The 14,739-nt window shown below is 44.6% G+C and overlaps 1 protein-coding gene across 1 annotated transcript; it reads right to left on the bottom strand.

The window, feature by feature from the left end:
* Positions 1 to 1,731: 1,731 nt before the first annotated feature.
* Positions 1,732 to 2,283, bottom strand: LOC102850712 (ras-related protein Rap-2a-like). Its single transcript, XM_006902096.1, has one exon. The coding sequence runs from the start codon at positions 2,281 to 2,283 to the stop codon at positions 1,732 to 1,734; it is 552 nt and encodes a 183-aa protein (XP_006902158.1).
* Positions 2,284 to 14,739: the final 12,456 nt, after the last annotated feature.

Here is a 14,739-nt window from a genome sequence, read left to right as displayed (position 1 = left end):
GAGTAAGATTTGTAATAGTTGCTCATCTTGTAGTCAGATGGCATGGCCCTACCCCAGGACTTCTAGAATTCGATGATTTTCTTTACATTTTAGGAGCTGGGTATAATGTCACCTGATTGATTCCTCACTGGATTTGGCACCTCCTGGGGACGCAATGCATCCTGTCTAGTTCAGCTATGACACTGTCTGCTTTAAGACACTGAATATAAAGCACAGAAACACAAACAATGGTTTTGGATTTGTTTCTTAAAAATGACATTTGTATTAAAAGTCTTAAAACGAAGAGACAACAGTTAAACACATGTCAGGAATTAAAAAAAATTACAATTAGTTGGAATCCTCTTGGTACAGCACAATAGTCAATTTTGCTCTTTGCTTCTGGAGGAACATTCTAGAACAGTAAACCATTATAAAATGCAAAGAAGGAGCTAATGCCTGAAAATTTGAACAAAATGATGCACGCACACACACACACAAAGAGACCGAAAAAGAGAAAATGCAAAGCATGAAAATTGGGTTTTAAAGACTGGAAATAATAAAGAAATTCATTAAACAACAGGCTCTATTGTCCTGGCTTGTTTAGCAAGATCACTAAAAGGGAACTGGGAAGTGGACTGGAGAATAGCAGATACTAGGTTATGGTGGGAAGTTCACAGGTTGGCACCGGCTGGAACAGCTGAGTTTTGAAGGCACTCTGCAGACACAGGGGTGCTGGGGGCCCTGAATCACATTTAGGAAGTCTTTGTACTGTATTTTAAAGAGCTAGTCATCAAAATCTGTTACTGCCACACAAACAATTTTAAAAAAAGGCAAAGAAAAACTAAAACAAGAATATTATATCAAAGCACACACACACACACACACACACACACACTGGTACACAAAAATGTGCAGATCTGTAACTTTTTTTTCACAGCTGATAAAAAAAAATACTACCATTCTCCCCTCAGACTCCCCTTTGATACAGTAGGTAAACAAAATAGATTTTTTTTTCTCCACAAACATCAGCAGACACTTTCTGGCACCCCACACTGTATTGGCATCAGTGTTAACAGTCCCAGTACAGATGTGCAATACTTTAGATTGGATACACTGTAACAAGAATCCAACTTTGCATAGACATCCTCAGAATCACAATTAAGTCACGGGGTTGCCCTTCAAAGCTGGCAGAGAAGGAACCCGATCTTCATTTCCAGCTCCTCCTTGGAAAGGAAAAAAAAACTCAAAAGGAAAAAAAAACCAAAACAAAACACAACGTTCTTCCTCTCCTGTTCCTTCATATGCTTCTCCCGGACTTCCATGTATTTAAAAGTTGGAACTAGAAAACTGTTGTTGACAAGAAAAAGCCACCACCAAAAAAAACCCAAAACCTCCCTTTCCTCCATTCTCTCTAGCCTCTTCCTCTACCCCGCCCCCATTATTTTCCAGGATGAAAGTTTTGCTTGCCGGGCGAGAAGCTGCCAAAGGGGCGCTTACATGGGGACATATGCGTCAATCAAAATCATTAAAAAACGTACACGGTGCAAAGAGCTACATTTCCACCAAGGTCTCGGATGGTCAGAACAGGACATCTCTGGGCACAGGAGGTGCCCGGGGGACACCGGTGGCGGAGGCCAGCCAGGCTCCCGGGACACCCCGGTCAATGCAAAGTCGTCTCCAATCTCCAAGCAAGAAGAGCAATCACATTGAGCGAGTTGGGTGCGTTGGGCTTTGTGCGCAGCGCGCGCGGCCTCAGAGGATCACGCAGGCCGAGCAGCAGCCCTCGTCCCCGTTGGGCTGCGCCGCGTAGTTCATCTGCCGCACGATCTCGGCGAACAGCTCGTCCACCGAGGCTTTGTTTTTGGCAGATGTCTCCATGAAGGGGCAGCTCCACTCCTCGGCCAGGGCCTTGCCCTCGCCGTAGGAGACCTCGCGCTCACCCTCCAGGTCCACTTTGTTGCCCACCAGGATCATGGGCACGCGCTCGTACCGCTTCACGCGGATGATCTGGTCCCGCATGGGCTTGATGTCCTGGAAGCTCTGCTGGTTGACCAGGCTGTAGACGAGGATGAAGCCCTGGCCGTTCTTGATGTACAGGTCCCGCATGGACGCGAACTGCTCCGTGCCCGCCGTGTCCAGGATCTCCAGCACCGACGGCGACGAGTCCACCTCGATCTCCTTGCGGTAGAAGTCCTCGATGGTGGGGTCGTACTTCTCGATGAAGGAGCCCGTCACGAACTGCACGGTGAGCGCAGACTTGCCCACGCCGCCGGAACCCAGCACCACCACTTTGTACTCTCTCATGGCTCCGTTGCGCTCGCGCTGCGCCTGCCGTGGCCCCGTCGGGGCTGATCGCCGGGGAAGGCTGGGCTGGTCGGCCGCCCTACTGCCCTTCCTCGGTTCTAAACGCAAACCCAGGAGAGCGAGCGCGGTCGGGCGGAGGAGCGGGGCCCGCGCGCCGGGCCGGCTGGCGGCGCGTCCTCCGGGCGCGGGTCTGGGGCCCCGCGGCAGCCCGCGGCGGCAGCAGCCCGGGCGGTGCACCGGGAAGACAATGCCAGCACCTTCGGCGAGGACACGGCCGGAGCTCCCGGCCGCGGCAGCCCCCGAGCTCGGGGAGGCGGCGGCGGGCTGTGGAGGTGGCTGCTAAGTGCGCGCCGGGCTGGGGCGCGCGTGGCATGAGTCCCGGCGGAACGTGCGCCCCCCGTCTCGGCCCATCGCGCTCTCCGCAGCCTCCGCGGGGCGCGAGCTCCCTACTCGCCGCTCGCAGTGCGGCCCGCCCCTCCGAGCGAGCATGCCCAGTGCGCGCCGGCCGCGCCCAGCGTCCGCGCTCCGGGTTTTCGCAGGGCCGGGGGCGGGCCCGGGGGCGGGGCCCGCCGTTGACACTGGACAGGGACTTGGCTCGTGGCTGGAAGGGAGGTGGGCGATCGAGGGCAGCGAGGGCTTTGAGAAAGTTTTAGTTGCGAAAACAAAAGCCACGTTCTTTCACGGGCCTGGAATCCGTGCACAAAAGCCCAGTTCTGGGAGAAGCGCGTGCGCGCGGCGGGCCATCTCTGGGATGCATCACGCTGGGCTCTTGCATCTTCCCGTCATGCAGAGCCGGTCAATTCCCAAGCCCCGAGCGTCCACTCATGGTCCACCACCCACTTAGGGGCTGCAGAGGTCATGTGGCGGCGGGCGGGCGGAGACTCCTCCCTCCACGGCACAGTTATTGTGGAACTGCTGGCCACAAGCACCAGCATGATGCCGCCTTTTATAGTTGACTCTTCCTGCAGCTCATTCCCTGCACAAAGACCGGGAAAAGTGAGTCCGGACAGAATCCCAAGGAAAAGTGACCACCGCCTCCCTCGCTCCGGCCGGGACCCAGCTGGCCCCGCCCCGGCCTGCCGCGCTCGGCTGCCGGCAAAACCCGGGTTCCCGGATCAGGATCCAGACCTGGAGTCACGGCTGTGCTGGCGGCCGGCCCACGCATGCTCAGTCGGCAGGGCAGGCTTTCGGTCTTGGAAGTAGGAAGTGTTCGCAGCGCACACCCACACGCCAACTCCTAGTACCTCTCCCAGACTCGCTCTTTATTGGCTCCAGGGCGCAAGTCTCACCCCCCTGACGTCTTCCTCATTGGTCACCGCTGAGGTTTTTTTCCCAGTTCGGGAAGTTTCATTGGGCTGAAGTCGCCTCGGCTTGTGATTGGCTATTTATAGCGGAGGGAGTTGGGAGGTGGAGGCGCAGCTGTTCCTGCTCCGCTGCTCCCTGCCCCCTCCCTCCCACGTCCCGACCCTGCAGTTTGCAAGCTGAGAGCGAAAGAAATAAGAGGAATTTAGGCGGAGAAGGCAGAACTAAATATAGTCCTTTGTTGGTGTTTTGGAGGAAAGTCTGGCTTCTCGTGCCCAGTCACGACTGGCCTTTCAAGGAGGGCAGGGAAAGGCTTGAGGGCAAGTCTTGCTCTGCAAGAAACTGGCCGCAAGTGTGAAAGTTTTCTGCAGGGTGGAGGCGGAGGCTAGGAGGAGAAAATGGTCCGCTCTCCATTCGTTGCAGCCAGAGGGGGTGTGGAGGACTGCCTGGACTTGCCTTTTTAAACGTCTCTGCTTTGAGCTGGGCAATCGGCAGACTTGGCTGTACTCACACTGCGGGAGGCGCGAGGGAGAGGCCTCGACTTGCTTCAGTCGCCTCCCTTCCAGGCGGAGAGATGTCAAGACGTGTTTGAAGCCTGAGAGGGGGCTGAGCGTGCCCACCCGGGGCTGGCTCCCAGCCTTTCAGTTTTTTATCTAATGCCACTTCCCAGTGATGAACCAGGCGGTATTTTTACATTTTGCTTTCTCTTCTTAATCCCCTCTAACTCAGGGCCCTGTTTGCCAGTTCACCTCCAAATCCATGACTGAAGCTTGTCTGCCTATTGAAGTCTTTGCGCTCAAGCCTGAGCTGCGTGGGACCATCCCCGGGTGGGGTGATGGCGCGGTTCCCACTCCTGGCTCTGACGTCTGATGGAGAGAGTTGTTGAATACTGAGTAGTGAGTGCTTGAATAGAATTATGCTTATGTAATTCTCCAGAGAAACCTCGCCCATGTAAGTCCCCTTAATACACAGGGAGAGAATCCTAGCAATATTTATCTAGCTCCACTTGTCTGCAAAGCATTTTATATATGCTAACTCATGTCTTTTTAATGGCATTATATGTTAGGCCCATTTTAAAGATGAGGAAACAGACTTTTTGAGATGGTTAGTAGCTTGCCTGAGGTTTCACTGCCCGCAAATAGCTGAGCATGGCGCTGTTTGCGACCTTCTAGTTGCTCTGACAACCCAAGGTTGCATTGTTTGAAAGATCTAGCTTCCCCAAGCGAGTTTATTGTCTTTTTGGTCAAGTCAGTTAATCATGAGAGTATGTTGTGAAGATGCACTTATGAAGGTGAATAGATCCATTGCATCAAATGATGGCTATTGCAGTCATGCACATGTTTCTAAGTAAGGTCAATTTAAAAGTGTGCGGCAACGTTAACAAGTTTTTAGTTCGCTTTATAATTTTGAGTAGTGCTGTATGTGCCTAAGGTTGATATTCTTGCCCACAATGTAATCCTGATTATTGCATATAAGTTATAATCTCTAGGACCTGGGGCAGGTTCCTGCAACTGTCCTGACTTTGGGTGTCCTATCTGTAAAACAGCCATAGTAATTTTTGCCCTACTTAGCTAGTTAACAGAAACCCTGGAGAAGATAATCGTGACTAAGTCTCTCATCTCAGAACAGAATTAAGGTCAGATGATGTTGGAAATTAGTTGGAGAGTTATGAGTAGAACCCAGTGTCCTGTCCGCCCTTTTCATGGTACCATGCTATCTTCAGAGATAATAACTACCGGACGAAGGATAAAGATGTACTTTTAAAGCTGTTTTGATATTATTTGCGGTCAAGTCCCACTTCCACAGGCTTTGAGTTGATTGCAATCCATGTTGTTGTTATGTGCCATCAAATTGCCTGTGACTCATAGCGACCCTATGCACAATATGCTGAGCCAGTCTTACTGTCTTTGACACACCTGCCCTCATTTCCCCAGTTACTGTGTATCTCATGCAGGGTCTTCCTCTCCTGCACTGACCACCCCCCACCCTTCCAAGCATGATGTCCTTCTCCAAGGACTGGTCCCTCTTGGCAACATGCCCAAAGTATGTGAGCTGGAGCTTCAAAATCCTTGCCTCCAATGAGCAACTTGGCTTCACCTTCTGCAGGACCGACCTGTTTATTCTTGTGTCAGTCCAACGTATGTATGTTCAATACTCTGCTCCAGCACCATAACTCAAAGCTATCTTTCTTCTGTCATTTTTGTTCATTGTCCAGCTCTCTCGTTCCAATTCATAACAACACTTTATTGAGTTTCTGAGGCTGTAAATCTTGAGTGGGGGAGACTCCTCGTCTTCCTCCCTTGGGTCAGCTTGTGTATTTGAACCACTGAACTTCCAGTTAGCAGCAAAACACGTGAGCCCTGGGCCACCACAAATTCTTCACTCACTCTTACGCATTGCTTTTGAATCAGAACTGACTCCTAGGTGAACGAACCGTTCCCCAGCACATTCTCAGAGGCTGTAAATCACTCAGGAGGAGAATCAAACTGCTAGAGAGATACCGCCTGTGGGTTAAGGATACAAATCCCCTGGACTGTGCCACCAGAGATCCTCAGAGCCCCCAAATTGCATGGCAATTATTAGTCAGACCCGGGGACTGTCAGACTATCTTCAAAATACATGGTACCCATATGGATATATATTATTGAACCTTGGTGACTTCTCTGGTACCAGGAAGAGGCCATAGTTCTAGTCTGATCCTTGCCTTAAAATTTCTAGTAGGGAGCACTGGTGGCCTAGTGACAAGAAACTGTGCTGCAATCCCAAAGGCGCTAGGTTCAAATCCACCAGATACTCTGCTGGAGAAGTAGGGACAGTCTCCTCCTGTACCAGTCAGATCTGATTCAAAAGTACAAAACAACAACAACAAAATTTTAAAAAAATTCTAATAAGGGTTCTCCAGTAGTTGTTTTTATTACACTCATATGATCTCCCACAAAAAGTTTTTCATTGGAAGTTTAGAATATAAAATGAAGAATAAAAACTGCTGATCCACAGATTTTTAAGGTTGACTGCTCCCTCCTTTGAAATACTAGGAGTTTGTACATTCCCACTTAGAGTAACAAGCATCATCTACCCTGGGCCATACACAAGATAGACTGCCTTGTTACTTGAGGGAGTCCTGGTGGGGGAGCATGTAATGTGTCAGCTGCTGACAGAAAGGTTATCAGTTTGAATCTACCAGGCACTCCAAGGGACAATGATGAGCATTTTCCTTTTGCAGAGATTTACGACCTGGGAAGCCTGAGTTAGCCATGGGCGTTGGGCCGTTGTCTTTCTAAGGACTGTGTGGATTGCTTGAGGTCAAGGCCTTTTTCTAGTTCATCTTGAAAGTATCTTGTGTTCTTCATAGCTTCTACTGTCATGTCATACATAGGAAGTTGTTATTTTGTTAGTTGCCATCGAGTCACCTATGAACTCATAGTGATCTGATGAACAATGAAGCGGAGCCTTGCCCTATCCTGTTCCATCTCTAAGATCTCTGATATGCTCTAGCCAATTCTTTTGGGGGAATTTTCTTCTCTTTCTCTGACCTTCAACCTTTCCTAGCATGATGTCTTTTCCAAGGATGTTAGTTGGTATCAGGAAACTAATTAGAAAGCAAGAAGTAGAGGCCAGGTGTCTAGCAGAAAAACCCTCAATAACTAATAAAGTATATGGATGTGTGAAAGCTGGACAATATGCTGTGAAGCTGAACACTGTGACCCTGATGTGTCAAATGTGATAATGGTTACCCATGGTGGACAGTGTTTGGTGGAGCTCCCTGATTAAAACAAGCTTGGAAGCAGGAGTGGCATCCACTTCTGAAATGGCTTGCCTCCGGAAACACTATGAACAATGTTCAGATCTTCTGTTCATAAGGTCGCTATGAGTTGTCTACGACTCAATGGCACCTAACAACATGTGTGGAAGCTGGGCAATAGACAAATAAGACAAAAGAACTGATGCCATTGCACGGTGATGTTGGCACAGAATATAGTGTACATCATGGCAGAGAGAAGAAACAGGCCTGTCTCAGAAGATGTGCAACCAGGATACTCTTTGGGACCAAGGATGGCTCGATTGCCTCTGCACACTGGGTATAGTATCAGGAGGAACCAGTCTCTAGAGACGGAGAGAATGCTTGATAGAGGGTCTGCAAGAGAGAGGACTCTCAAGATGGATTGACACCGTCACTGGAACCTGGGGCTTTCGTACAGCAGTCATTGGTTAGGACTGTATAGGTTTCCCGTGAATCAGAACTGACTTGACAGCATGTGATAACACCAGCACATTAATGCTATTTAGCCTTTCTAACTGCTTGTGGTAAAGACCGTTCTGACAATAACTGTTAGAAATGAATGTAGCATAAACAGGGGATGCTATTCTTGACCATTTGTTTTCATTAGTTGTTCAAATGAACTTCTGAACATCTTTGATGCTAAGGTTGGGCCTTCAAAGAATTAGAGGTTTGCCCAAACAAGAATCTTTTAAGTCTTCAAGAAAACAAAAACCAACCTGCTCTCTTCTTTATATAAAATAAATACATTTTTTCTTTTTCATAAAGTTGGTGCCACAACCAGGTAGCACTTATTTCTTAACAAAGTCTTCAGATTTTGAAAATACCAAGAAAAAATTGATGCTGACCATATATCATTAAAGTGGCAATAGAATCATTAAGGTCACATTACTGAATATAATGTGGCCTACTTACCACTCTCTCCTAGGAAGTTTACAATATTTTACTTATCAGGGATCCTTTTTAATAGTCTCCAGTGATAACTCTAAAAAAGTTTTTTAAATCAATACTCTTATTTTAGTTGAGTTTCTGTGTAGATTGGTTGTTTATATTTTAGCCTCTTATTTAGAGTCAACAAGTCCTCCTGGGAGGCCCTTATATTTAAAAGTTGGGCCTGAGGGATTATATTTTAATCCCTTGTTACTACATTTTGGAGAAACATTCTTTGAGACATACAGCACTCTGGCCAGTTTGGTGTGATGAGGTAATCTGGTTTTGCTGTGATACTGAGTCTTGTGTCATTTGGGTTTCAAATGCCATAATGGAACAACTGTACCATAGTTGTGCCCAACACCATAATGGCTACCTATCATGGGCAGTGTTTGGTGAAGCTCCCAGATTGATTCAAGACTGATTCAAGTTTGGAAGCAGGGGTGGCATCCACTTCCTAAACCACACGTCTCTGAAAACCCTATGAACGTGGAAAAACGAAGATAGTTAAGGAAACGCTTCAGGCCTATCCCTTGTATTTAAAAGTTGATTGGGCCCAGGGATCTAGTGTTACTTTATTTTGGAGGAACATTCTTCTAAATTGTACAGCACTCCTCTGTCAATTTGCTGCACTGAGGTAATCTGGGTTTTGTTGTGATGCTGAACCTTGTGCCATTGGGTCAAATGCCATAATGGCCACCTGTAATGGACAGTGTTTGGTGGAACTCCCAGTTTAAGATAGGTTGGTAAGCAGGAGTAGCCCTACTTCCTAAACCACATGGCTCTGGGAACTCTATGAATTTGGAGAAACGATAATTATAGAAAGGCATCAGGCCTTTTGTTCATAGGGTCGCCATGAGTCATGCTCAACTTGAGGGCAATAAACAACAACTATTGTTATTATTTTTTAGAATTCATGTGTTGTTATACTTTGAGGAGTCAATTTATAAATCCAGTGACTAGAGAGATTTTATCTCTTTTCTATAACAAACAAACAAACAAAAAACACCCAAAAAACAAAACCCTAATATGGAAGTATGATAACTAAAGAGAAACAAAATCCTCTTTGTTGTTTGTTGTATGCCATGGAGTCAGAATTGACCCATCATTGACCCTCTGGAAGGTTTTCAGGGGAAGTAAACCACACAGGAGGAGACTGCCTATCTTTGACCTGTGGAGCAGCTGATGAATTCAAACTGCACACCTTTGGGTCTACAGCTCAATTCCTTACCACTAAGCCACCAGGTTTCCCTAAATGGGCTGCCTAATTTTTATCATGTCAGTGTCTGCCTATGTATTTTGTATTCTAATTGTATTTTCTTCAAAGAAAATATCTTAAAATTAGTTCATGCTTTCTATGAACTTTTAAGGGTTAAAAAATATTTAGAGAAAAATCAAAATACTCAGAAGAATCAAACAGCTGTGCTCACAAGCTTGTATATCAATGTAATATTGAATAATCACAACATATAATAGATTCATATGTTATGTAATATATACATATATATTGAAAACCATCCTTGTCTCTGTCAAGAAGTTAACCATTGGCTGAAGTGTCAGAAGACCCATAGCTAATATTACACAACACTCAGTAGATTGAAGTCCGTAGATGGTGCACTTTGTGAGTTTGCTACTAACTAAATGACTGACAGCTATTTCTACCCCAAAGTGTGTCAGAAAAAAGACCTGATGATTGGCTGTGGAGTACTATTCCTATCTACATATGTGCAGCTACCATGCATTTTCATTGGCTTGGTGAGACCAATTTTTTACACAGGGACTTTGAGTTAAGTCATAAAATCTTATAATGAAAATAGTATCTTCATTTCAATAAAGAAGAAACGTTAAAGGTCCCTCCTGTTTAAAACAAATGATCTCATTTTCTCTATTAGGTTTCAGATTTGCTGGAGCTCTTGATCTATACAGGGAAGCACACAGTTTGACTGCAGCATTACTTTTATATTATGGGATGAATGCAGTTTCCTTCAAGGGACATTTTCAAGATATTTTATTAGTCTGTTTTTCTTAGTTCAAAGTTCAGTTTCAAATCTCAGTCTCTTTAAGCTCTGTCTTCTTATACCCTTTTGCTTTAGAGAATCAAATATAAGAAGGAGAGAAATATCTCAGCAGTATTAAAAAGAAACTTTGTTTTCCACATTTCTTTTTTTTTTTAAACATTCTTTTCTCCTACCAACCACCGGATTAAATGAGCTCCCTTTTCTCCTGCAGTGATAGCAGTCCACCACATTCCCTTTGCACAATGGAAGCCTCTCACCCCTCTACTGTATTCGTTCCAACAAATCTTCTCAACTTTGTGGTTTTGATGGAGACAATGATAGTCTATACTGAGGATAAGGAAGTTTATTTTGTAAATTATTAGCAATAGGGCTTGGTTTTAATAATCGGCCTAAAGGCGTTACTGTTTTACTAGCAATTACACATTCTGGGACAAGGGTTCTTAGTGGTGGCATATGCATATAATCCAAAATGTAGCATCCCTTTTATTTAAATAACTTTATGACTGCTATATTTCAGTCAAAAAATACATGAAAATGAAGAGTACTTGAAACTCTGGAGAAGATAAAAAACCTACAGTACTAAATATGATTTTCATTTCAACATCAAAACACAAATTCTTACGATTCTACCAATAGGCAGTATCATGATAAATGGGAAAAGATTAAAGTTGTTGATTATGTTATTTTACTTGGATACACAATCAACACCCATGGAAGGAGTAGTCAGTCAAGAAATCAAAAGATGTGCTGCATTCGGAGAATCTACTGTCAAGGACCTCTTTACAAAGAGAAGAGCGAACTTGTGGGGGTGAGGGGTGGGCAGGGAGAAAAGTGCAACAATGAATGAATGGAAATCCAAAATCTCTGTAAATGTTCATAAAAATTAATTTAAAAAAAACTAAAAAAAAACAAACAAACCTAGAGAACAAGGAAGGATGTCAGTTTAAAGACTAAGGTGTGCCTAACCTAAGATAGGGAGCTCTGGTGGCCTAGTGGCAGGAAGCTACGTTGCAATCCTGAAGGCCTGCGGTTCCAGACCATCCGCTGTTCGGCTGTAGAAGAATGGACAGTCTCCTTCCTACCAGTTAACTCTGAAAACCCACCAGGGGGTCAGCTGCGAGTTGGTTCTGACTCTGTGATAGCTATCAGCAACCAAAGCTGTGATGTTTTCGGTTGCTTCAGATGCATGTCAAAGCTAAACAAAGAGTAAGGAACACCAAAGAATTAATGCTATTGAATTGTGATGTTAGCGAAAAATATTGAATACCATGAATTCTCAAAAGGAAAAGCAAATCTGTTCTGGAGGAAGTGTAGCCAGGTTACTCCCTAGAGGCAAGGATGTGAAATTTCCTGTTATGTATTTTGACATGTCAGAAGGCACTTGTCCTTGAAGAAAGATACCAAGCCTCTCAGGCTGTTCTAACCCACCAGCGAGTTCTGTGGGAGAAAGATGGGCAAGGTCCTCTTATGTGACTTAACAGCCTCCAAAAGCTCACTTGCAAGGCAGCTAAGTGTATTCGTATCTGAAGTGTGTGAGATATATAGATGCATGCTGGTATAAAGATGGATGGTGCCATTAAGTACCCTTGAGTCAGAACTGATTCACCACTGACCCCCATCCGATTTTCTGAAGCAGTAGTTCGTATGAGAGAAGACTGATCATTTTTCTCCCACAGATCTGTTTTTGGATTCGAACCATGTGTCTCTCTTTGGGTTGGCAATGCAACTCCTTACCACTAGGCCACTAGAGCTTCCTACAAATATACATATGTATATAAATAGTGATTTAAGTGACATACAGAGATGTGTATATATAAACATATGCATATGTGTGTATATGTATGTATGTATGTATATATAATTACTTGTAAGAAAGAAATGTATGTCTGAAACTATGTTAATGTTATGTGCTGTTGAGTTGCCTGTGACTCATAGACAACCTATGCACAATAGCTCTGAATGCTGCCCTGTCCTGAGCCAATCTCACCATCTTCAACACATTTGCCCCTGTCACCTTGTGTTAATTCATCTCATCCAGGGCCTTCCTCTCCACTGTTGTCCTTCCACCCTTCCAAGCATGATGTTCTTCTTCAAGGACGGGTCCCTCCTGGCAACATGCACAAAGTATGCCCGATGGAGCTTCAAAATCCTTGCTCCCAATGAACACCCTCTCCAAGAAAGACCTGTTTGTTCTTTTGGCTGTCTGTTCAATACTCTTCCCCAGAACCATGACTCAAAGGCATCAATTCTTCTATCATCTTTAGTCACTGTCTAGCTCTCTGATGCATAGCAAGTAATTACGAAGACCATGGCCTAGATTAGGTGCACCTTAGTCTTTAGACTGTGGCACTGTGGAGAGGTCTCTGACAGCCAATTCCCCAATGTAATTAATATTTTGATTTCCTGAGTGCCGATGCCAAGATTGTTGATTGTGGAGCCAAGCAAGCTAAGGTTGTTAACAATCATAATCTCTCCTCCATCTATTATTGTGCTGCCTATTGGCCCAGTGGTGATAATCTTTGTCTTCTTGATGTTGAGCTTTGATCCATATTGGAGACTGCAGTCCTTAACTTTCTTTAGTAAATGCTTCAGGTACTCCTCAGTTTCGGCAAGGAAGGTTGTGTCATCTGTTTGGTGCAGAATGTTGATGAGTCTTCCTCATATTTTGACAAACAAATGCAACCCTAGACATGTTCACCAGGATCTTCCCAGAAATCTAGAGGACAGCTACCTGGCCAGCTGTCAAGCTGAGATCTATATTTATTCTCATCCCCCAAAATGGTGATTCAACAGTGTGAAAACTATTGAACAATATGCCTAACACCACACACAAGCAAACTTCTATTGAAGATTATCTAAAAGCAACTGGAACTGTACATCAACAGAGAACTACCAGAAGTGCAAGCTGGATTTAGAAGAGGCCATGGCACTCGGGACATCATAGCCAATGTTAGATGGATCTTGGCTGAAAGCAGAGAATACCAGAAGAATGGTTAGCTTGTACAACAGCATTTAACAATGTGGATCATAACACATTGGGGCTAATCTTGAGAAGAATGGGACTCCCAGAATACTTGATTATGTTCATGGAAAACCTGTACTTAGACCAGGAAGCAGTCATCAGAACAGAGCAAGAAAATACTGCATGATTTAAAATCAGGAAAGGTGTGTGTCAAGGCTGCATCCTTTCTTCTAACCTCTTCAATCGATATACACAACAGATCATTTGGGAGGCTGGGCAAGGTGAGGAAGAATGAGGCTGAAAAAAAATAGGTAAACGATGTTATTTACAGCTCAGTGAGTGGTTTTTATATTAAAGCATTAAATACTTTAAGTGACTATTTGGAAAACAGTTACTTCTTTTCCTCCTTTTAAAAAAAATAGTAAGATTTTTATTTTATAGCAGTTTACTTACAAAGTTCATACACATTGTTTTTTTACAGTGGCTGTTTCCCATTTCCTTTACCCACTTCTCCCTCCACCTATCAAATTGTGGGACCTGTGATTAACCCCCTCTCCCTGCACTTTTTTAAATGTAAATCCTTCCAGCTCATTTGTTCAAGTCACTAAAATTCTCCCAACTCCAAAATGTACCTAGGAAGTTGCTTTTCTGACACACTTGATTATTTTTTCTTGCTTTTCAGCTAAAGGAGTGAACCTGGTAGAATGGTTTGGAGTTTGTTTGCCTGATTTTCCTGAAGTGGGATGTTGCAGACCGAGGGTAATGTATTTTTATAATTATTAATAATGAGACAGACAGCCAGGAATGAGATAAAACAAAGAGGTAGAAACAGGGGGCCAGCAGTTCTCCACTGAAGTGCTTACCTGAGCTTCCCTGTATCTTTATTGAAAATGATCAGGAAGTAAATCATAAAGAGAATTCAATGCAAAATGAAGACAAGCTCTTTCTATTGAAAACCTTCCCCTTGACTCAGGAGGGAGAGATCAGCAAAAACAATGTAAGAATCTGGTAAACCCATAAGGATTGCCTTGGTGCCTCAGGGTGAATTCCATCATGAATTAGCATTTGGTTTATTACAGATATTTAGTATTGGCTTCCCATAGTGGGATGAAGAATATTTGATTTCATGACCACCTCGGCAACAGGTGATGAGAAGCTGTCTGCACAATTAACTAGTGAATCAGTAACTTCAACTGCAACTCCCTAAAAGATTTCCTCTTTGTTGCATCCACTGCCTTTTGACGTGCCAGCATCCATGTGAGCTCTCAGTGACTTCCACAACACCAACTCATTTGTGACTTCTTTGTCAATTTGCACGCAAACTGGCATCTCATTTGCCCCAAGTTTTCTCTTGGGGCATAGAAAAAAAATTTATATATTCACTCTTCTTTTTCAAAATTTGTCTCAACCAGTTTGGTAAAGGTAAATGACTTATTTTCATGGCAGCAAATTGTTTGTCAGGGGAA

Source organism: Elephantulus edwardii, unplaced genomic scaffold, assembly GCF_000299155.1.
Source record: "Elephantulus edwardii isolate Elephantulus edwardi_28Jun2011 unplaced genomic scaffold, EleEdw1.0 scaffold00368, whole genome shotgun sequence".
In the NCBI taxonomy this organism is placed as follows: domain Eukaryota; kingdom Metazoa; phylum Chordata; class Mammalia; order Macroscelidea; family Macroscelididae; genus Elephantulus; species Elephantulus edwardii.
This window is presented reverse-complemented; position numbering and strand designations above follow the sequence as displayed.

Coding starts and splice junctions, on each gene's coding strand:
- LOC102850712 (XM_006902096.1), bottom strand. CDS start 2,283: ATGAGAGAGTACAAAGTGGTGGTGCTGGGTTCCGGCGGCGTGGGCAAG.